The 23774-nt window shown below is 35.1% G+C and overlaps 1 protein-coding gene across 1 annotated transcript in view; it reads right to left on the bottom strand.

Annotated features, from left to right (window-relative positions):
- Nucleotides 1-9814: 9814 nt before the first annotated feature.
- LOC142342159 (uncharacterized) overlaps nucleotides 9815-23774 on the bottom strand; it is a 41164-nt gene continuing 27204 nt past the window's right edge. Inside the window, exons 2-3 of the mRNA XM_075393362.1 lie at nucleotides 12543-12796; nucleotides 9815-11776 (exon numbers count right to left, since the gene is read on the bottom strand). Coding sequence (XP_075249477.1) covers nucleotides 10601-11776; nucleotides 12543-12677 — 1311 coding nt within the window. The 5' untranslated portion in view covers nucleotides 12678-12796 and the 3' untranslated portion in view covers nucleotides 9815-10600. The remainder of the gene's footprint in view (nucleotides 11777-12542; nucleotides 12797-23774) is intronic.

The following is a 23774-nucleotide window of genomic DNA, read 5'->3' as shown; positions in this document are numbered from 1 at the left end:
AAAGAGCTCCGAAGAATAATGGGAGTGTTTTATTTTTACAGGAACCAAATTCCGCAATATGCTCAAATTATTGAGTCTTTACAGCATATTTTTAATTCAAGTAAGCCAACACATAAAAAGAGAAGAATTAAAGCCAATTTGATTTTGAACACCATGGAACCCACTTATGATTGGCTTCCCCAGCATTCATAATCTCTTAGCGCAAATAAAGAAGATTTCAGCAAATCAGTAACTCTTCAACATATATCACCAGATACCAATTTGTCATTAAAAATTGATGCTTAAGAAAGAGCTATCGGTGCAGCTCTCAATTAGATATGGAAGTCGGACAAAAAATGACCGCTAGCAATTTTTTCTGAACGCCTATTACAAGTAGAACAAAATTATAGCACTTTTGACAAAGAATTGCTTGCAATTTTTGCTGCAAAATTTAAATTTCGTTATCTCATAGAAAGCAAAAACTGTGATTTTTGACGGATCACAAACCTATAGCTTGCAATTTTTGTTGAACAAGTGCATCTAATAACCAAAGACATCGACAAGCCAGACAGTTTTATTTTATAGCTCAACATCATGATGAAATTCACCATTTGTCTTGGTCGGAAAATATTGTGTGCTGATAGTTTCTCTCGTCCTTCAGTTGATACTAGTGAATAATCAGAACATGTATCCGTTGTCTATATCGAGGTTTTTGATTTACCAGAATTAGCGATCAGGAAAAAAAGATTTTCGTACCCAAATGATAAATGAATATTTGAAAGGAGTACATGAGGACGCTATTGGCAATGAGAAACTTCTCTCTGATAAATCTGTTGCTCCGCGACATATTTTACCTCCTGATTGTCACTTTCATATTTTCAGCCATTTCCTTGAAGTATGTCATCTGACTGGAATGTTACGAAAAGGATGATTCTAGCAAAATTTACATGGCCAAAAGATGGTCAAAATATTGAATTGTGGTACAAAGAATGTTTTCAGTGCCAACAGAACAAAAGTCCAAGTCATATAAAACCTAAGACATGCCAGATTAATGACGACATTACCAGATTCAGTCATATACATCCGGATATTGTGGGGCCACTAGATATCTAGTAACGTTTACCGACAGAGTACTAAAAAGGGTTGAGGTACAAACTGTATCATCCACTACAGCTGATGTTACAAGTGATGCTTTCCTAAATTCGTCGTTTTCCAGATTTGGCGAGCCTTAAAAGAAATTCTCAATTCGAAAGTGAACTTTTCGAAAGCTCAGCAAAAAATATTGGTTTCTGTCGGCTATTAATAACTGCTTATCATCTTCAATCAAACCGTCAGTAGAAAAGAATTCATAGAACACTTAAAGACTTAAAGATGCTTTATAATGGCTAAAAAGTGATTGCCTCAGAGCCTAGCCATTTGTTCTCTTTGGAACTCAATTCATACCAGACGAAATAGGAATTTCCGCATTATCAGCCACCATTGGTCTTGATGTTCTAATCCGTGATTTCATAGTCAACGAACAATTTAAAAAAGTCGCTTTTGATTTTATTCGCCAGGTACAAAGTCTTCTAGACTGTTTAGTTTTAACCTCAGAGAGAAAAACAGAATCAAGTTCTAAAGACAATATTTTTATTCCGAAAGAACTCTCTCAATATTCTTATCTATGGTTGAGTGTTGATCGTGTAAAACAGCCATTAGAGCTTCCTTATTCTGGTCCACACGAAATAGTCTTTTTCTATCATGAGCTGAAAACATCGCAATTAAAATTGAATGGTCTGAGTCAAACAGAAAGACTAAAACCGAGCAAAGTGTCTTTAGCCGCCCAAAACAGCCAGCAGCCGAACTATAATGCAAAATAAAGCCCAACTAAGAGCAATGGAGAGACAGCCCAACTAATAAAGCCCAACTAAGAGCAATTAAATATTCAAGAGCGCTTTTGTCTTTGTAACGATCCATATAATCGAGCAATGCTCAAATGTTGTAACAAAATTTGCCTCATCAAATGGTTTCATTTAGATTGTTTTGGCTTAAAAGCACACCCGAGAAATTGGGCAGAAATTGAACAGTTTGCCTTTATGTTGACATAATTACAGATTTTTTAACAACATTGTTATTCTCTCCAATTACTTTTTTCAGTTATTTATTTATATTTCGTCCCCCGGACTACCCTTCAAATTGTCAGTAACAAAAAACTAGCTCTAGTTACAAGTACAAGAAAAGTTAAAGGCAAGTATTCTACGGGAAAGTACAGCATTTTCACAGATTTTGGCCAATTTCGTCCATTTTATCACATAATTCCTTTTTTCACAGCAATTTGGCCTAATTGAGCATTTCTTACTCATTTCTATTCATTATTTGGCATTAAAAAACTTTGTTTGTTACATTTGATTAATTACTTTCCATCTTCGTTTATTTCCATTATTTCCGATAAATTTGTTTATTTTAGGTGATTTCAGCCTATTTTACTTTTGGGCGACTTGGACAACCTACTGGGTGATTTGGGCAAGGTACTGGGCAATGTGGGCAACCTATGGGACGATATGACTTTTGTTTCGATGGAGATTCTACGATATTCTGAGGATTTTGCGAATTTTGATGGATATTCTACAATATTCTGGGTATTTTGCGAATTTTGGTGGATATTCGTTTTTGTCAGTGTTTTGGGTCTCTGAAACTCAGGAGAGGAGATATGTAGGATAAAGTAGCTTTTACAGTTCATGATGTCAAATATAGTCATGAAACAAAAAGTAAAATTGTTCAAAAAAAATCGGAAATATAGAAGTCATGATTTTTATGTAACCACTTTTTATCTTCATAAGCTTTGTTGATAGTCTTTATTGCAGTTGATTTCTCTATAAGCTTCCATTACAGTAAAAATACATACCTAATATTTTAAAGAAAAAGGCGTATTGAATTATTAGGTTAGGATTCCCCAACTCCTACACAACAAAATAACATTGCAACAAAATGACAGTCTGGGATCCCGTATGTCTGCAGACGACATGTAATTTTTGTGCGCCTGATATCTACGTCGCCTTTGACAAAATGCCCTTAGCGCCTGTTTTGTACACGTTCCACTGACCAAAAATGCGGCTAAATTATTCGGTTTGTTTGCATAAATTATAGTTTTGAGAAAATAAGGCACATTAACATTTGTAAAACAGATATGGCTAGAATAGAAAGTTTTGCAATCCTATTCGTAGCGTTTACTCATTGCATCTGAGGTTTTTGAATTTCCCCTAAAATGTTTCTACTACAAATCTATATCTTTTAAAAAACACTCGAGTATTGCTTTAAAGAGCTCAAGGTTGGATGTTGTGGTGGCGTCATAAGTAATCGTTTAAAGCTATTGGGCCTCGAAATTCAAATTAAAACCCTTCTTTCCTTTGTTCTTGAAATTTGATCATCAATTTTCTTTTGACTACGACGCTTCGATTTTTTGTTGATTTTGAATATGGTATTGGTAGTTGTTTGATCAGATAGTCCATACTCTAAAATTTGTCTTAGAAATTTTTACCTGCAACGTTTATGGGCACTAAAAATTCCAGATAACAGTAACTGCAAAGTTACGTGAAAAAAAATACGTGCTGTTTACCTAAACTATGTTATCTAGAATTTACCTGCAAACTCAATACAACTATTTTTTTACGTACAACTCAAATTAAAGCGTAGTTTATTTTTATCAAATGATGATTAGAATGTTACAATAAGTCCAAGAAGAAAATTAGAAAACTTGAACAGAAATTTTTGAACCCTATCAGATTTTATCCTTGCAAAAAATTTTGGTAAAATTCTCTGAACTTTTAGTTTATATTTGAATGAAAAAGCTTGTTTTATTGCCCAATGAAGCTTGGGAATTGTTGTAGGAAATTGTGATAACAGAACATATGTTTTACTTGGTATTTTCCCTTGAAAATTTTAAAAAGTTTCATTTTCGATTGTCAAGAAGCTGTCGTATACCTTACAAGGGACTGCTCCTAATTTGAGAACGTTTCTAGTTGCTGCAGTAAGCTGTTAAACAAACTTAAACAGAAGGCCACCCAATTTTGTCCAACAAATCGGCAGCCAAGCTTTATTTTTTCTATGTCAAAAAGTTGTCTGTTAAAAATGTTTTCTAAGAAATTCTACTTGCAAATTGCGTGAAAGCTTTGCAGGTAGAATAACCTATAAATTTTTTTGCAAGCAAATTTGCAGGTAATCTTTCCCAGTGTTTCTAAGTATGTCGCATTAAAGAACAGCATACCTGTATATTCTAGGTAATTTCATCTGCATTTTATAATCAATTTATCTTCAAATTTTTTTCGAGTGCACCCACATTTTGTACACCTCAATTAATCCTCGTCATCATAAGCTCTCGATTGTGAGAATAGATAGATACTAGTTGTATGAAATCATTGGAACTACTTATTCAATGTATGTCCCGATACAACCCAGGTTGAAATCCAGACCCAAATTTTCTTCTGATGAGTATTTCCAGGCCGAATTTACCTATGATCAGACTTTCCAGACCAAAACTGCCCTGATCAGACTTTCCAGACCAAAATAACCTCTGATAAGACTTTCCGAACTGATTGGGTCTCTGATCAGACTTTCCAGACCGAAGGAGATCTGATCAGACCACCTCTAGACCATGGTCTAGACTTAAATCATAGTTGACGTGACCTTATGAAAAATAGCTCTATCAAATTTGGGGCCAAAAACGAAAAACATTAAACTCTGATATATTTATTTTCAAATACGATACTCATATGTTTCTTTGATCTGTTCTCGTTTTTTTTATTTTGTTTTGATCGGAAAAACTGCAAATCATAATCAAATTGGTCTTTAGAAACTAACATTACCTTGCTTGGGGTCAGAAACGAAAAAAATCTCTGATGCCTTAGATTTGTTTTATAAGACGCCCTTATATTTCTTGCTTTCCTTTTATAAAGAAAAATTATTGTTGTTTTTGTACTTTCTAGTCGCTTGCGGCCAACTGAGTTTTGACGGACCCCGATTTTTAATGAGATTTTGGGACTAAGCTGAACAGAAGAAAGCTAATTGCTTTCTGTTGAGATTATCATGCGTTCATGATCAGACCGAAATGACCTCTGCTCAGACCATCTCCAGACTGTGGCCCCGACTTTTCAGACCGAAATGATCTGTGATCAGACCATCTCCAGGCCATCGTCCAGACTGAAGTGCGTTCGAACTTCCGTCCAGACCCTATAATTTCGCCCTGGATAAACACGGGTGTGCGCTCGGCTGGGTCTGATCATAAATCAATTTTGGTCTGGACCTCAACCTGGGAAGTCATTAAGTTCACTATGTTTTGTTTTCGGCCAACTCTCTTATGTCTCAGTGTTTTTTTCAAAATCTCCTCGAATCTCAACAAACTATTTAAATTGGTCTTTAATCCGACTCGCATATCCGCATTTCAAACCTTTTTCAGGAAAGTTCTTGAGATTTTACGAGACTGGCGTATACCCCATTGAAGTTGTCTATTTTTACTGGAGCTCCTCGTATTTTTATTTTCACGCCAGAAACAATTTTTTCTTCTGCTACAAAGCACGATTTGTGACAAAGCAGAATCAGAAGAGTGCATTACGTTTGACGTGTTTGAGAACAACATCGTGAGAAAAATCATTTATAACAAAAGAACGTACACATTCAAATCAATGACATGCACAGCATAATGTTGGACTGAAGCAACAAACCCGAGCAAATCATTTTGCGGAGGAGTAACATATCTCTGTAAAATCAACAGGAACAAATATATACTAAACAAACATTTTATTTTCCAAATTGAAAGTTGGGAGTATCACCCCCGGGTGCATTTCACTGAATTTTGTCTTTTTTTCCTATCATTCATAAATAATCTGTAGTGACGTGATCTTGTTGGATCCCGCACACATGAATTTTTGTTCCGCCTTAGATGTTGTCGACACTTTTGCCAATCTGCATCAATTTATCGATTAGGGGGCGTTCCAAGAAGCAAAAGATCTACGAGAACAACAGCAAATGTGTTTAGGTCTATTTGTATCTCTTCATTTCAGCATTTTTATATCCGGCTCACGAGATTCCAAGAGACTGGTGGGTGGAAAACACATTGAGGTTGAGTATGTTTCTTGTAATTCTAGTCACCTTTTACATTACATTTGTGGTTGCTAGGCTGTCAAAAATATGAGATAATTCTCCTCTAGATCTGCACTAAGTTCTAAAATATGTCCGAAGCAGTTTGTTCGAAAAGACGAACAAAATTGAAATAAACTGCTAATTAAATTTCAAAACAACCTAACGTTTTTGCGTTTTTGCATCACAACGAAGTAATCTGAATCGTTACAACCAAACATTATCAGTACCAATTTACGTACAAAACAAATTAGATGTTGAAGTAATTTATTTGTGAATTCTGGGAAAATATCTTGGGTTTGCTTTTCAAATCTTCAAAAAATAAGAGATACATGTATGAATGTCTCCTTGTTTTCAGAAACTTCATATAACAACAAACTTGTTTCAAAATAAATTTTTGAATTTAAGGCATAATGCTTACCAGATCACCTCTGATACTTATTTCGTGTCTTTTTTTTGTTTTCGTAATCACATCGATATATTGTACCGCCAGGCTTATGTGAAGCCGTTGTAACGTCATGACTTTTTCTATCTCAGCTCAAACATCAACTAGAAGTATAACTTTGAAAGAGTCACACAAGTCAGAAAATATTGTGCAAATTAAGAATCACTCTTCTTTATGATTATTTAACAAATAAGATGAATCCAAAATGAGATGTTTTTTTTAAGTGATAAGTCAAGAGACAAAGATAATAATAACTTGTGGTTAAAATCTCTGTTAAAATTCAGCTTGCATTGTATGAAGACCATCGGCTAACTCTTTTTCTAATACAATTGAACTTATAACACCTATACATTTTTTCTTGAGATGTGCAAAAAATTACACGCCAAAACTTGTTTATCTTCATTCTAGAGCCCGACGTATAAATGAGGTTTTCAAACGAAGTTCCATCCATTTTTCTCAAATAAGCTTCTGCTAACAACAATGAAACTAAGTATTCACAATAGAATGTTTTTATGCTGCATAACTTTGTTTCCTATCGTTGGTTTACATTTGCTCTTTTCAAGAAATGTGTTGAGATAGAATCAAGCAGTGTTGCTTTGAATAAAAAAAAACAAACACTATAAAAACAAACACAACCGAATGTTTTCTTTGTGCTGCGTAACTTTCACAAACTAATGTTACTTTTTATGTAAGAAAATTAGATTTCCATTTGCATTGTTTTGCTCAAATGAAAATCTGGCGATGCATTCCATCTATATAACAAGAACACCTCAAACACCACACAATCAGAAAATCTTTCATTTTTAAAATTTCTTTCACGTTTACTAAACGTTAAACCTGTTTCTGATTAATTTATGAAGAGAAGATCCTTTATGAAGTCACGCTTAAATTTAAGTTTTGATCTTACATATTGTAGAGTTGTGCGTTGATCTTACACAACTTGAGAAATTATTTTGTACGCCAAGAAAAAAAAATCGGCCTAAAAACCATAGAAAAACCATATTCTGGGTTGGGGGGGTAATTTCGTAGGTAGATTTGGAGGGAAGGCAGCTGGAGGAGGGTTAGTACGTTTGGATTAGGGGCTGGGGGAGAGAAGATGCGGGAAATTTTATGTGGGATACGGGAGGGGGGGGGGGGTAGATAAAACTAAGGGGTGTAATGTTGGGGCGTATGGGACGGGAGGAGAAGGTTTAATGAGGCGTAGATGGGTAGCTGGGCGTGAGGGTAGGTATTAGTTGGGCAGCGAATTTCCTAAAATGAAATATTTTTTTCCGATTGCAGATTTGCAAAACTTTTAATTTTAAGAAATTTTACCAGTTTGCGTTTCATTTTTTTTTTATTTTATAAATTGGGCCTATAATAATATTAACTAGACAAAAAATCTCGCCCAATTGTACTTCATACATGGCAATTAAAATTACTAAATAACAGTCATGAATTTCTTTGAAACACTAATCATTGATGGAAATCAAATATAGGCTACGGAAACTCAAAAAGCACTCAGTCCAACTTTTAGGTAAACACGGTTTAATGTGCGCACAACGCAAAAATGAAAGCTCATATACATAGCACCAAGCTGAAACAAATTTAGGCTGGAATTTTTTAAAGAATATCCTTGTTAAATTAAACTCGGAAATAAGTCAGATTAAAGCTAAAAGTTAAGCATTGAGCCTGAGAACATGTTTTGCTTAGAAACAACAAAACTTTCTAAGATTCGCTACGCTTCAATTAATTGCTTAAACTAAAGTAGGGTTGCACATCAGTAAAAGAGGCGACAAGAATGGGGAGGTCTACGCGTACGTCTGAAGATCAGAGGTCTAAGCGTTGAAACAATGAGAAAACAACGCGCGTAAACACTAAGTGTATAAAATATCTACAGTGAAAAAAGCAAAAGAAAAAATTGAAGGCCTACGCTTAGAAAAGGCAAATTATATAGATCTACGCCGTTAATCGCAAATTTATGTAACGCCTACGCCTACAACGCCAAATTAGGTAATAGCTGCGCATTAAGTTGCAAAATTATTTGAGGAAACATCTTTTGATTGCCAAAATTGTTAGTATGGCAACATAATTGAAGGACAAAGTATTTACTCAATAATAGCTGCGAGACGCAAAGCGTAATTTTGATCTAATCCAATCCTTCAAAATCTATTTGAATTAAAATCAGACGTTAATCAGAACTATTTACTTGTCAATATAAACTAATTAAAATAGGCATCTCAATTTTTCTTAAATTTTAGTTTTGAAAGAAAAGTTATTATCGCAATTCTCGAACCACAATTTCTGTAGATTTTGAAAATGGATTAAAAATGTTTAGAAATTATTAATTAATTTATGTTTTTTGACTGCTTCGTATTTTTTGTTGTTACTCTCAGGGGTAAAAACTTCAAAACTAAGGAATAAATTGAAAAAAAAATTTGAGGACTCGTTTGCTATCAATTGCGCTCTTTCTAAAAACAACTCGTTTTATTTTCTCTTTTTTGAATTGTTTTGACCCTAATTTTGTGTAGATTACGTGATATTTGTATAGAAAAAGGTATTAACAATCTAGAAAACATTCGTTTCTGTAAAACATTTTGCATCTTTTCTGTTTGTGTCCCCCAGATATTAGTGGGTACATTTTATCTCCCACACGCACATGCCATATTTTTGCATAATGATTTACCTTGTAATGAAACGTGCTCTGTGAATGGGGGTGCATAACGTACTGCGGGGACACAAACAGAGAAGATCCAACGAACTGATCTCTACCTAATTTTTAAAGTGAAATTTACGTCAACGCTGTCATAAAAAAATGTGTTCAGAGAACAATTGCTGAAAAGTGCTAAATTCCCTAGCAAAAATTTTAGGCTGCAACCTGAGAATAGTAGATGTTACGTGAAAAATTAATGTTCTTTTTCTTTTTGTCGCTCTTTACAACAAAAGATACAACAATAGTTTGAATCACAAGCAGCCATTAAAAAACTCGCTCCTTGTATTGTCACGAAAATTATCAGATAAAATTGGCAAATACGATATTCATCTTTTTTAAAACAGATTTTCAGGCATTGGTAAATAGTTGTTTGGCATACTACGGGTTGAAATATGATGTGCAAACTCACAATACCGATATTCAAAATTGGAAGTCCTTTAGGCAGTTTTGATGCCTCTGAGCTAGTTTGTCTAGCTCAGAGGAGCTAGAATGTCTCGCCAGTTTGTCTAGCCTGTCAACTAGTTTGTCTACCCTGTAGTCTAAACTGTCGAGCTAGTTTGTCTAGCCTCTGAGAGATTTGTCTTCAACACTGATTTTATTGCTTAAAAAAGTGTAAATGAGGTATTCACTACTAAGTATACCCAGCAGGTGAGCTAATATTTGACATTTAAGTAACTCACACGCAGACTGGTGGTTTGCACTATATTGCAATTGTTTTTGTAGTTGAATTTCATAACCATATCAGCTTCGTAATATTCAGCCAGTGAAATCAAATTTTGTTATTTTAATAATTGAAATGATTTAAAAATAAAATTTTGAGCGCACCATCTATTAAGTTTGTGAACGATACATGAACGTCAACGTTGCAAAGTGTTTGAACATCATAAATTAGTGCAATTTGATAGAAGTTGATTATGACGACCAGTTTGTGGTAAAACCATACGGCGAATTGGCTCAGGCGTTATACACCTCTCGGTATGGGTGAGTGTGCAATCTAATAAGACCAGGTGTCTCTTCTGACTGCCCCCTTTATGTCAGAATCACTTTAGTTCTTTCTTATCCCCCTCACTGATTCATATAGTTGTTTCTTTAAGCACTCTTTTCTGGGTGCTCATAGAAGATGACAACAGTTGATACTGAATCCGGATATGAAGTTTGACTTAAGATGCTCGAACTAGTATCATCGTAGCATGCACACTCAATTTTTTGGTAAAAACAATATTTTTAATTGATACGCATGATCTGACTACGAAAGGTCACAACTATCGTTTGTAAACAACCGAATAACAGGGAATGAATTGTTTGGATTAAAACGTAAACAAACACCAATTTGAATTGAATCAGTTGAAGAATTGAGAATCGGAATTTCAATCCTAGCGAAATATTAATTTGATTTGTTCCTCGTTCCAGTCCGTTCGGGCACGATTCAGAGAAATGCGCTTTTTATGCGCTTCAACTGACCTATTGTCCCATCGCCAGTCTAAACGCTCGAATCTCCATTGGTCTATATTAGGGGTAGTGGACACAGTACCCCAAGTATACCTTGCCTTAATACACAAGTTAGCGTGACCATTCTTTGAGTCAAATTCTTCCTTGGAAAGAGAGTAACAAAAGCCTCTTTTCAAAACGTCTTTAACAAAGTATGGCCTTTCTCTACGGTAGTCATAACTAAAATGCAGCGCGCATCGCGGTTTTGGAAATGTCATTTGATCGGTGACTCCGATTATCTGTTTGAAGTGATCGTCTTTAGTCGAAGTTGCCTGAAGGTGCCAATTATAATCATCCCTTTTCATTTTCCACAAATGCTGATGCATTATATTAAATTGGCTATAATGTCTTCCTTTTTCTTTGATAATATGACTGAAAAAATTGTCAAAGTTTCCGTGTTCTGGGTGATATTTCAAAATATTTGTACGAATTTCCTTCAAGTGGGAAGTTTTCACCACTACCGGAAAGTAGTTCATTGTTCGCATGACTTCCACATCTGAGTTGTCTGTCCAGCGGGTTGTCTCGGCAATTCTTTTCCAGAATTCTAATGTGCCTGTGTTGGACCTACCCCATACATGAGGTCGTCCTTTCTCGTCAAAAACGTCTGTTAGTAAAACATGATTGGTTATCAAAGTGTCATCGTCCAGAAAGCCGACAAATTCAGCATTGGTGAAATTATCAGCCCAAAACATAATTAACTGTTGTCTATCGTGACCTTTGTAAACTTGAGGAATAGAATTGAGCTTCACTTCAACAGATTTGGCGTCTTTTTCCATTGACCTTTTGATCCGTTCTACAAAAGGGTCCCGAGTTTCAGGCGGTAATTCTTCATCAACAAGAAATAAGATCTTCAGATCTTTTTTAGGCCAGAATAATTTCATACTCCGCAGCAATACATGGTTCATTTCCCTCTCTCCCCCGGGAAAAACAGGTATGAATAACAATAAATCTGGCCATTCTGATTCAACGACTACCGATTGCGCTATGTTATTGAAGTTACGCAATGGTACTGAAGATTGCGAATCAGCGTACACATTAACAAGGTTGATGGTTGAGGTGCCCTATCAATCAGGAGTCTCTGATCAGACCGTTATCAACTACAAAAGCAAAGTTCAAGAGCAACATCAGGACAGCTCAAAAGTGCGAAAAATGGTATTGGAGAAAGGGATCTATTCTTCTGTTTTGCCCCCCCCCCCCCCCCAGCTTAGTGGGATAATATCTTTTACGCCCCCAGGCGCACGTTCTATTTTTTACATAGTAACGTGCTATATAACAACATATAATTTGTATAATTTGTAACGGGGGGGGGGGGGGTACAAAACACGGGGGGGGGGCGTAAGAAAACACGTGGGGGGGGGGGGGTGCGTAAAAAACGGGGGGGGGGGGGGTGGACAGAATAGAAGAATAGATCCGGAAAAAAGGTCTTTCCCATTATATCCCCCCATTTTGAAATAAACGGGGCAATTGAGAAGAGAATGGGGTACACCCTATACGACCACTAAACCGGGGGTTTGGCAAAAAGTGGAGAGAGTAAAAAAAAGTCGGATGTCAATAGGAGCACACAAATATCTGGAATAAAGTAACAGCCGAGTCTGATTGTTTGTAATCGTGTGGTTTGTGAAAGCTCAAAAACGGAAGAAACGGAGCACGGAAGTTAAATATGAACTTTTGTTCCTATTAAATTTTCTGAAAACCAGAATCTTTCATGCAACAGCTCAAAAAAATAGCCTTTGCTTCGTGGGAGGTAGAGTTATTTGGTTAGGTGTTAGGAGGTTTTGTTGGGCTGGGATGGTCTGATGAGAGACGATCTCTTTCTGGACTATGAACCTGATGCCCCAAATTGTTGCTGTTGATGTATACATAATGCAGAATGTTTATTGCAGCAAACGTGGCAAATATGACCAAATGGACACGTAAATGAAAATTTGTCCCGACGTAACACAAAGAACAGAAATGAAACATTTTATTTATTTATTTGCTTCGTACAGTTAAATCAATCTGTTTAAATACGAAAGTTTGGACAAAATGCTGAATCAAATTTTGACGTTATACAAAGAAGAGCCCGGGCCGAGGTGTCAACGCTAAAACACGAAAAATTATGTAAGATTGGCGTTGAATGCGTTGAATTTATGTAAGATCTACGCTTGAGCGTAGATCATACATAAATTCAACGCATTCAACGCCAATCTTACATAATTTTGCGTTGAATTTTGGCGTAGATCTTACATATTTAGCGTTGAATTCTAGCGTAGATCTTACATAAATTCAACGCATTCAACGCTAAACTTACATATTTTGCGTTGACATTTGGCGTAGATCCTACATATTTAGCGTTGAATTTAGCGTAGATCTTACATAAATTCAACGCATTCAACGCCAATCTTACATATTTTGCGTTAAAATTTGGCGTAGATCTTACATATTTAGCGTTGAATTTTAGCGTAGATCTTACTTATTTAGCGTTGAACTTAGCGTAGATCTTACATAAATTCAACGCTTTCGACACCAATCTTCCATATTTTGCGTAGAATTTTGGCTTAGATCTTACAAATTTAAGGTTGATTTTTTTGAATTGCATTTCAGACCACTTTATGATTTCAAAAGCTTTTCAAGTTTTTTTTCAAAAAGTCAATTTTTTCACTGTTTCGACCCCCATACTTTACAGGTGAGAAAAGCGAAGTCATAAAAAAACCACATTTTAGTGCTCTTTTATAGTGCAAAATCCATTTGAGACCATTTTACGATTTCAAAACTTTTCCAAGTTTTTTTTCGAAAAATCAAATTCACTGTTTCGACCCCTATGCTGCAAAGGTGAGAAAAGTGAAGTCAGAGAAAAATCATTTTTTAGTGCTCTTTTATAGTGCATAGTGCTCTTTTATATATCCAATTGAGACCATTTTACGATTTCAAATTTTTCAAGTTTTTTTTTCAAAAAGTTAATTTTTTAACTGTTTCGACCCTAAACTACAAAGGTGAGAAAAATCACTTTTTAGTGCTCTTTTATAGTGCAAAATCCATTTGAGACCATTTTACGATTTCAAAACTTTTCCAAGTTTTTTTTTCGAAAAATCAATTTCACTGTTTCGACCCCTATGCTGCAAAGGTGAGAAAAGTGAAGTCAGAGAAAAATCATTTTTTAGTGCTCTTTTATAGTGCATAGTGCTCTTTTATATCCAATTGAGACCATTTTACGATTTCAAATTTTTCAAGTTTTTTTTTCAAAAAGTCAATTTTTTCACTGTTTCGACCCCCATACTTCACAGGTGAGAAAAGCGAAGTCATCAAAAAAACCACGTTTTAGTGCTTTTTTATAGTGCAAAATCCAATTGAGACCATTTTATGATTTCAAATTTTTCAAGTTTTTTTTCCAAAAAGTTAATTTTTTAACTGTTTCGACCCTATACTGCAAAGGTGAGAAAAATCACTTTTTGGTGCTTTTTTATAGTGCAAAATCCGTTTCAAACCATTTTACGATTTCAAAACTTTTTCAAGTTTTTTTTTCGAAAAATTAATCTTTTCACTATTTCGAACCCTATTCTCCAAAAAGGTGAATAACAAGAAGTCAGAAAAAATCTTTTTTAGTGCTCTTTTATAGTGCAAAATCCAATTCAGACCATTAGAAGAAAATTGAAGTCAGCAAAAAAGTAACCATTTGCTCTCTTACGGTGCAAGAACCATTTCAGACTATTTTAGGAATTAAAATTTTTTTCAAAACGAAAAAATATTTTTTAATTTTTCCCAATACTTCTCACATGATAAATGCGTTGAATACGTTGAAATTATGTAAGATCTCGGCTAAATTCAACGAAAAATATATAAGATCTAGGCTAAATTCAACGAAATAAATGCAAGTTATACGCTAAATTCAATGCAAAATATGTAAGGTCTACGCTAAAATCAACGCAAAATATGTAAGATCTACGCTAAATTCAACGCAAAATTTTTAAGGTCTACGCTTTATAAGGATTGCGGCTCTTAAGGAAACCAAGGTACGGTGGCGCAATGGTAGAAGAGGCGACATGTAAACAGGAGGTCAGTGGTTCGAGTCCCATACCCAGAGTTCTACGCGTTGATTTTTTGTAAGATCAACGCTAAATTCAACGCAAAAATATGGAAGACCTACGCTAAATTCAACGCTAAATATGTAAGATCTACGCTAAATTCAACGCTAAATATGTAAGATCAGCGGCAACTAGCATTGACAAGTTGGAAAATTCACCGCCAATTCTTACATAATTTTGCGCTGAATGCGTTGAATTTTTGTCTTTAAATTCAACGCATTCAACGCAAAATTATGTAAGAAAATTGCGGTGAATTTTCCGACTTGTCAACGCTAGTTGCCGCTGATCTTACATAATTTTGGCCAAATTCCTCGCCCGGTAGGGCTTGTTGTTTGAGGAGAAAGAATATGGAAAATCGATTGCATTATAAAAAAGTTATAAAATTAAAATGGTCTCTGACAATTTTGACTGTGAAAATTCATAACATCAGTCCCAAAAAAATAATGAAATTTCAATCGTCAGAAAATAGATTCTGAAGTTAAATATGCATGCTTTGATGTAAACGTTCACTCTTGTTTCTTACGTTTCATACTCGGAACTGTTTATTCCCAGTGAACAAAATTTGTGTTTTCATAACTGTATTCGCTGAAGCAAAGGTACCAAGTATAAATGCGTAAAAATACATTAGCAATCTAGCCGGTGGGTTCGGGGTAGACAAACAGTGGCCAGTACTCTTTCTGAAGCTCGAAAATTAAAACTCAGTGATTGAGTAATTGTGAACTGTGAGGTGTTCAATTGGTCTTATATGTTCAAGACTTTGTAAGAAAACTTGAACAGTAATAAACGCTTTCGTTTTTACTATTACACGTAAATCATTTCAATTTATAAGCTCAATATTCATAATAAGCACCAGCAAGCTACGTTATCTTCTCGCATCAAACGAATGAGACAAAAACAAAAGGAACAATTGAACAAGGGGACTCGGTAATATGTGACTACAACCAATGTTCTGCCCCTCTCTGGTCGACAAACATTTGATTGAAGTACAGTGCTGACTTTCAAAGCAAAACGCAATTTATTCATAGTTCATTGTTCGCTTCCTCAAAAAAGTGACCTGACTACTGTAGAAATTATTAAAAATTATACTAGCGCCTCAAAAAAGAAAATTTCAGATAAAAGTGATGAATAAACTGATGCATAACATTAGAGACCCTCAGTACAATTCAAGAATACGGCTAAGACCTATCTATGATCCTCATTAGGACAAAAATCTTTGATAGTCAGCATAGCATATATCAAAACAAACAAGAAAAAGAACAAAAATAATACAAATTAAAAAAAATATACATTTCTTCATTTTGAAAATTAGCGAGGTCAGTTTTAAAAGATAAACAAGAACTGAATCAAACAATTGCCTTAAGAGACTTTAGACATTAAACACAACATTCGTGGAAACCAAATGAAAGATAAAGTGAAAACTCAACTGAATTTGCAAAATTCCAAATTAACTTCTGTTCTACAAAATAAAAGGTGTCAGCGTCATTAAAAATGAACCGTTTAGATCATCAGATTATTGAACAATAGAAATCAAATGACAATTTGAAATATATCCAACCCAGGCAACAAAACCAGGCAGAAAGTAACGAAGCCAGACATTATGAAGGTTTCGCTCAGGTTTTTTTTATATAATTGGTATTCTTATAGAACATTTCGTCTTTATTTTTTTTTGAAAAACGGTTCTTCTTTTATAGAAGTATTCTTTTCTACATATCAGTATAATCTGTTTATACAGGCAGCGAATTTTTTTAGTACTGAAATCAAGAGATCAGAAACCGAACAACCTAACCAGAGCAATTGAAACTCTGTCATAACCGTGAAAAAAAATTCAGGCGAAAAACAAGAACGCAAAGCTCAAAAATAATTGATATTTTCCTGCAAAAACCGTGTCAGAGTCGATAAAAATGTTAAAAAATGAAAAGAACATAATGTACAAATACAATTTTGTCCATCCGATATTTCATGTATTTTGACTTGTCATTAGCGGAACTAATTAATAATAAAAAGAAGGGCACGTCAAAAAAAGAATGACTCAAAAGGTATAACGAAAACGGTGTCGAAAAAGTTTAAAAAGCATCTATGAAATAAAATATAAAACTGAATCAATTATGGCGCATCAGTATTATTCATATAGGGCACTAAGAAAGGGAGGGTTGTTATGCCATGGGGATAAAAGGGTATAAATCCCATGCATGATAATAGGGTACAAGTTGGCATTGGGATAAAATGGAATGATCTTTAACCATGGGATAATAGGTTATACATGGGAAAGTAGTGGTCTAAAATTAATTACATGGGATAAAAGCGTATGGATAATTACATGGGATAGTAGCGTGTGAATTATTGCATGGTGACAAAAGTGTATATTTTCACATGTACATCTTACGGAGACGAAATAGGGAAAGAGCGACGATAAGAAAACAGAGAAAGCGCGAAGGCAAAACAAATGGGGAGGTAAGTAAGGGATTGAAAAAATTTCATTTTGAAAAATTTTGGGGAAGGGAATGGCATCAACCAATGCGACGGTAGACATAAAAAGTATTCACGAAGAGTATTTATTTTAGAAAGAAAATTATCTTGATTATTAAAAAAGATTTGTGTACTTTTTAGTACTTTTTTGCATTTGGATCCCAACATTGGTCTTTACATTGCTTTCAAACTGCGTCCCTATGGGGGAATAATTGTTATTGATAATTCATCACTGGACAAATATTCAAATCTTTCAAAACTTTGAGGTTGTATGTTTTCTTCACGACGCTGCCGGTTCTGTTTAAGAGTTGAGCAAAACAGGACCGGGTTATTCATAGGTTTTACCATGCCCAGTCACAAACGGGTATCTTGGTCTCGTGAGCGATGTTGCATTTTGTTTTTATGTGAAAACTTCAAAGAACGATTGTTCAGTTTGTTGGAATGCTGAAATCACGAGCGGTTGTTCTCGACTTCGAAGGTTTTTGCAAAAAATCAGGCTTCACAGTTAAAGATTTTGCTATGGCTACCGAGAATTTTATCGACATAATTTCCTTCCTACCTCCCAATTCTTAAAAAACGCTCTCGTCAAGTGATCAAATGCCATACCATTGGGTTTCTAAGTTCTTGCACGGATTTCTGGGGGAAACGGGAGAATATCCTTAATGCTATTTGCAACAAATCATAGACAGTGTTATTCTTCGATTTACATTAGCGGTATATTATGCCAAGGGCAAAGAGAAAACAAGTACTCTCGCGGAACTACATCAGAAAAACTTAATAAGTTTGGAGACATTGTCTTTTCAAAAAGCTGAACATTTAAAGTTATATCGAGAAACTTCAACCTATATGCACTGAAGTGCCCAAAATGACAGAGGAGCAGGCATTGCTTGAGGCAGAAAGCCTGTTGTTCTATCACTGGTTGATGAATGAGTCGACGTCCAGAGAAAACAAATTCATCACTGCTTCAAGTAATTTTATTTTCCAATTTTGACAGTCTACAGTTGATTAGCGCTCGACAATCAATTGACTATAACTCTAGTGAAGGAGGAGAGAATTGACTCTAGCGGAAAAACAACTCTGAGAAAACGGCAGATTGTGTGTGGTGGCGCTGAAAAGGAAGCTTTTAAGAAGTATCTTTCTCTCGTGGAATACTTTCAATTGTACCATGTCTGTACAAGAGAAAATGCAAAAACTGAAACTAACTCCTTTACCTATGCCCAAGCGTGCGCCACCAATTTTGATGTCTCTGGATAATGAGAATCTTCTTAATAAAATCAAGCGGCGGGTGAAAAAAAGATTTAAAATTCATTGTTTGCAGAGGTAAAGTAGATTCAAAAAACGCAAACTATACAATCGCTTACAAAAATGATGACAAAGACTCTGAATATGTGTCCATTGAATTTTATATTGCTGATCAATTTTCTAATAAAATATTTTTTCAATTCCTCTTTCTCCAAAAATTTTTAAAATGAGTCAAACGGAAGATCAGTTGGATTCGGGCTGAGGCAGAACTGACTTGATTTTTGACGCCGAGCACCAATAAAGACAGTCTTGGAGGTTTTGTTATTCGAGAATTCCTTGATCAGAATTGGTATTCTGTACAAACATTTTTATATCAGTATTATAATCAAATTTCTTATAACTGTTTCTCTAATGAAATTAGTGTTTTTCAAACTTGATTGCGAAGAATCAACTTTTTGGTTTGCTCTACTCCCGTGCACCGTTGGGTACGCTCTCCTTGATCCCAATTTATGACTGAAATAATTTAAACCCCAAGGAAAGTCGTTCATGGCTCTTTGGGGGCCATCTCGTTGCGAAAGAACCGAGATGATTTACAAAATGTTACAACATGGAAAATTTTCCCCAGAGTTTCAATTTTCTTTTTCTTTCAGCATAATCAGCCAAAATTTCTGTCATTAGAGAAGAAACTGAGCATAGAACTCAAACAGTTTTTTGGTTTTGAACTCGTGTCAAGCTTAAAAAACTGTTTGCTTGTTTTTGACGATTCATACGAAACAATTTTCAACGACAAAGAGTTTTCTAAATTAGCAACTGCGGGGCGACATAGAAACGTCAGTGTGATGTATGTTAAACACAACTTGTTTCAACAGAGCAAGTGGTCTAGTGTAATTGATTTGAAAACAACACATAAAGTGTTGTTCAAAACACCACGAGACAAACAGCAAATTAATTTTATTGGTCGACAACTGATTAACACGCGATTTTTGAAGGAAATTTCAAGAGGTAAAAGGTTTGGACCAGCTCTATTTAAAAGGACCAGCTTCCTATGGAAGCAGAAAAAATGCATACATATTCAAAGCAAGCTGCCATTAGGCAAAGTGCGGTCCTACTTAGAAACAAAACCGTCTTTCACAAAGTACCTTTCAATTCTAATAAAATTTCCCAGGCTCAAAGTTTTTGTAAAAACGTAAGTGAAATTTGATCATTGGATTTGGCGCACGTTGACAAACTAGCAAAATATAACCGTGATGTAAAGTATCTTTTAGTAGCTGTTGTCTGTCTTTCAAGATATTTACGAGTGGAACTCTTGAAAACAAAGTATGCGACGGAAGCAGCTAAAACCTTCCAAAAGATGATCAAAAAAAAGCAACCTGCAAAAATATATGGATTGACGATGGTAAAAAGTTTCCAGAAGAACTCAAACAGTTATGCAACAAACGTAGAATTCATCTATACAGTACTTTCAGCAAAACAACAGCTTTTGCTGAGAGGAACATTATGTCACTCAAAATATAATTCATCGGTACCTCGAATAAAAGCGGACATATTCCTACATTGACCAAATAGACCGATTTGTGAAAACAATCAATTCAAGAAAAAATTGGGAAAATAAACTTGCACCAAATAAATTTACAAAAAGGACGTACCGCCGTTAGTGTCATTGATCGGGCAAACAAGCACAAATCAGAAGCCCAAGTTTTATATTGAGGATTTTGGGAGAATAGTTATAAAGGACATAGCTTTCCAGAAATGTTTAAAGCAATCATTCAAAGACGAAGTCTCTGAAATAACAGGATTACCGACATTTAACCCACCAACATACTCCTTAGTCGACGCAGACAAAGAACCAATTCGAGGAAAATTTTATTAACCAGAATTACAAATTTTCAGGCTCCCTCTTGTTGAAAAAGTTCAACGATGGATTTGAAGACGAGTTTTTAGTTCACGTTGTGTCATCCACTTCAATGGAAATATTTGATTGAATCACACCTGCATCATTTCGGAATTGTTTTAAATGACGACATCCAACTTGTGAGGAAATTGTGTTCAAATTAAAAGACCATGAAGATGCCCAAAGGATGTCCTCAGGAGCCAATATTATTTCCAGACAATAAAACGATCAAAAACTAGTTCTTATGCCAGGAACATATGATAGGGTGGCGCAATTTCTTGCCACAGTTAAGCGCACATTTGGATTGCCCCATTTCTTCTTAAGAGAAATTAAGAGCTCTGGAAATACAAAAATTTTCCAGGGAAGTATGAGGGAATTACATTTCCCAGTAAAGATATCCACAGCGTTATTGGCTTCAAATGTACTCCTGACGCTAACGGAATTCATTTTGGGTACAAAATGAGCCCATATGCAATTAGGTTTATGAAAAGTGATGAGACAAAAGCATATTATGGGAGTTGCCAGCCGACCTTTGTGCTGGAAAACATCTTAATTTCATTTATGCAAACAAAATTGAATACCACTACGTTGGTGACACTACAGCACCTCTTTTGCGAGTCATTGAATCGAAACAACGTCTCAAAAAACGGCAGTGTATGTGAGCTTGAACCAAATAAAATCAACTCATTGTTTTCACAAAAAACTTTTCACCAACACATTTCAATCAATTTCAATTGAACTGCGGACAGTAAAAGGACAATTAGTCCCATTTTCGGGAACTGTAAAAGTTAGTCTAACACTACAATTCAAAAAGTTTTAGCAATAGAATGGATTCTTACTATGCTAATCAAGCGACGTCTTTGCCTCATTTCTCTGGACATTATTGACAACGAGGAAGTGGTTTTGGAGCTTTAGTGGCACAAATTAGACTTGTTGCACTTCCCCCAGCTCGTCGCTTAATTTTGCCAACTGCTAAATGCACAGGAAAAAAAGCTCCTGGAACAAAGTGTACCAGAGATTTTTGACGTATTGGGCAACAAAAAATCTCCTAAACAAGCCTTTAAGAAAACAATTTCAAAAACTGTTAAAAAGCAGACTGGTGGCTCTCGGCGAACTACTTTGCGTCGGAGCAAATCAATACAAAGCAAGCCCATGAAATTAAGCGACAAACGTCAAACAAAGACCATTCCAACGCAAAGAGCACCAAAAAGTAGTCGGTCGGATTTTTTTGCTAATTTGAAAGATGATCGCTAATTTGTTACCATCAGAAGCAACTCACAACTCATTGGATTTTTTTGAGAAGCCCTCACTACTGGTGACTTCTTAGTTAGTTTTTGTCAGAAATTGGGTCCAATTTTAGCGCAAATGGACCCATGTTAGAATTTGAAGTCAGTGACAAAAACAACTTAGTTGATTCAAAAAATTTTTCTCGAAATTAAATATAAAATTGTCCAGTTTTCTGAAGCCGATTTGAAATATGAAGCTGCAGCCAACGCTGACATTACAAAAACAGATACTCCAAACTTTTGCAATAATATGTTACATTCACTATTCTCTGATTGTACAGTGTCTGCTAATGGACCAAAAATTTCAAACGCCAACGGAAATTACGCTAACAAAAGTTTCATTGAGAACAAGTTCTCATATAATAAAGTTGCACAAAATACATGGCTAGTTCTTTGAGGAAAACCAGGGAACGCTATCAACAGCAGAAGTGAACAGAAGAAAATATTTGGTGAGGCAATCAGCTGAATGTACATCCTATGGCAAAATTGCTGTAGACTTTTTCACTTGTGACAGACATTTGCTTAGTTGTGTGACACTTCGCATTGCTTTCAGACGTTCAGTTGATCATTCTGTTATAACGTCAGATCATGCTGCAAAACAATACAAAGTAAAAATTAACGAAGCTAATTTGTATGTGCGGTAGATTACCCTTAATGACACTGTTGTGTCCGCCATTGACAAAACATTTCTATTAAGTAGTCGCGTTCCCTATCCCTACCTTGAAACACTCACAAAGACGTTTCTGGCTTCAACGGGTCTACACAGTTAGAAAAAATAAGATATATTTGCGAGAGAACCAATCCACCGACTGGCGATCTGGTTAAATACAAATGAAGCATCTCTGGTTAACAAGCAGCATTATCCATTTCTTTTTCCAAAATTCAGCCTAGAGCAATTTTATGTCTATCAAAACGGTTTACCTGTGGCAGATGGTCCAATATCTACAGCTGACAACAAACGTCTTTACTTTAATACAATATCGGATCTAGCTTAGATTGATAACGGACATGGAAAAAGTTTGACAGATTACCCAAAACATTTCATAATGGTTCTTGATTTGACCAGTACCCAACAAGCAACTCATGACTTTATTCACCCTGAACTGAAAAATTGTTCAATTTCTATTGAGTTAAAATTTTTGTTGGCCTTACCAAACAATATTGAGGTTTTCATTATTGGCGAAAAAAATAGTACAGTTTTTGTTGATAGTACAAGAAGGGTATCAAAGAACCACATTGTGACAAACTAAAAAAGACGAAAACGATATCAATGATCTAATTCAAAGATGTGCTTTACTCAAACATAATTTTCTGAGTGTCTTCGCTTCAAATAATTTTCCCCAAAATTTGAAACCAAACAGTTTCTTAATTGTAAACGCAGAAACTGCAGAAAGTTTGGTACCCATTGGTACCAATTGTGCGAGAAAAACGATGAATTTTTCTTTGCTGGTCCGCTCGGACAATCTTTTGCGTCTTACAAAGATGTCTACCAAAGAATATTTTCTCTAGAAGAAAATGCAAATATTTATCAGTTACTGAAAGATCAGCCGATTCAAAATAAAACTCAAAACTTTATGGACTTTTTTGTATCCAAAATTGTTATCATATTCCTAACTCACATAAAATATGTAAAACTGAGTGATGCTCGATTATTTCAACTTGCTTTTCATATGATGTATTAACTATTCCTTGATTGCAAAAAATTAATTTTTTTTTCAATTTTTTTTTCAAAGACAAGGCCAACACTCAACAAATCAGTATCAATATTCAGTTTTCGGTATCCACTAACAAAAATATCCATAATTTAAAAAAAACACCAGAATGAGGACCAGACAAAATGTTTTCAACTCGAACATGTTTCGATGGATGACGGGCGTTGTAGATAGTCTTTTGAGCAACTAATGGCATCTTTGCACCGGGTTTTTGCTTCATATTGACTTTTTCTGTATAGCTGTTTTTCAAATAATTGTAGGCAAAAGCTGGCAGTTGTTTGCGTACTCTCTGTGAGTGAACTTTTTCTGCGGAGATATTTAATCCAACAGCCAGTTTGAACTTTGTAAAAACGTCTCTATTGGTCTTTAAAATTGCTGCAGTCAAAAATAAGAATCTGAAG

This window comes from Convolutriloba macropyga, chromosome 7 (assembly GCF_964194025.1).
Source record: "Convolutriloba macropyga chromosome 7, txConMacr16.3, whole genome shotgun sequence".
Taxonomy (NCBI): Eukaryota; Metazoa; Xenacoelomorpha; order Acoela; family Convolutidae; genus Convolutriloba; species Convolutriloba macropyga.
This window is presented reverse-complemented; position numbering and strand designations above follow the sequence as displayed.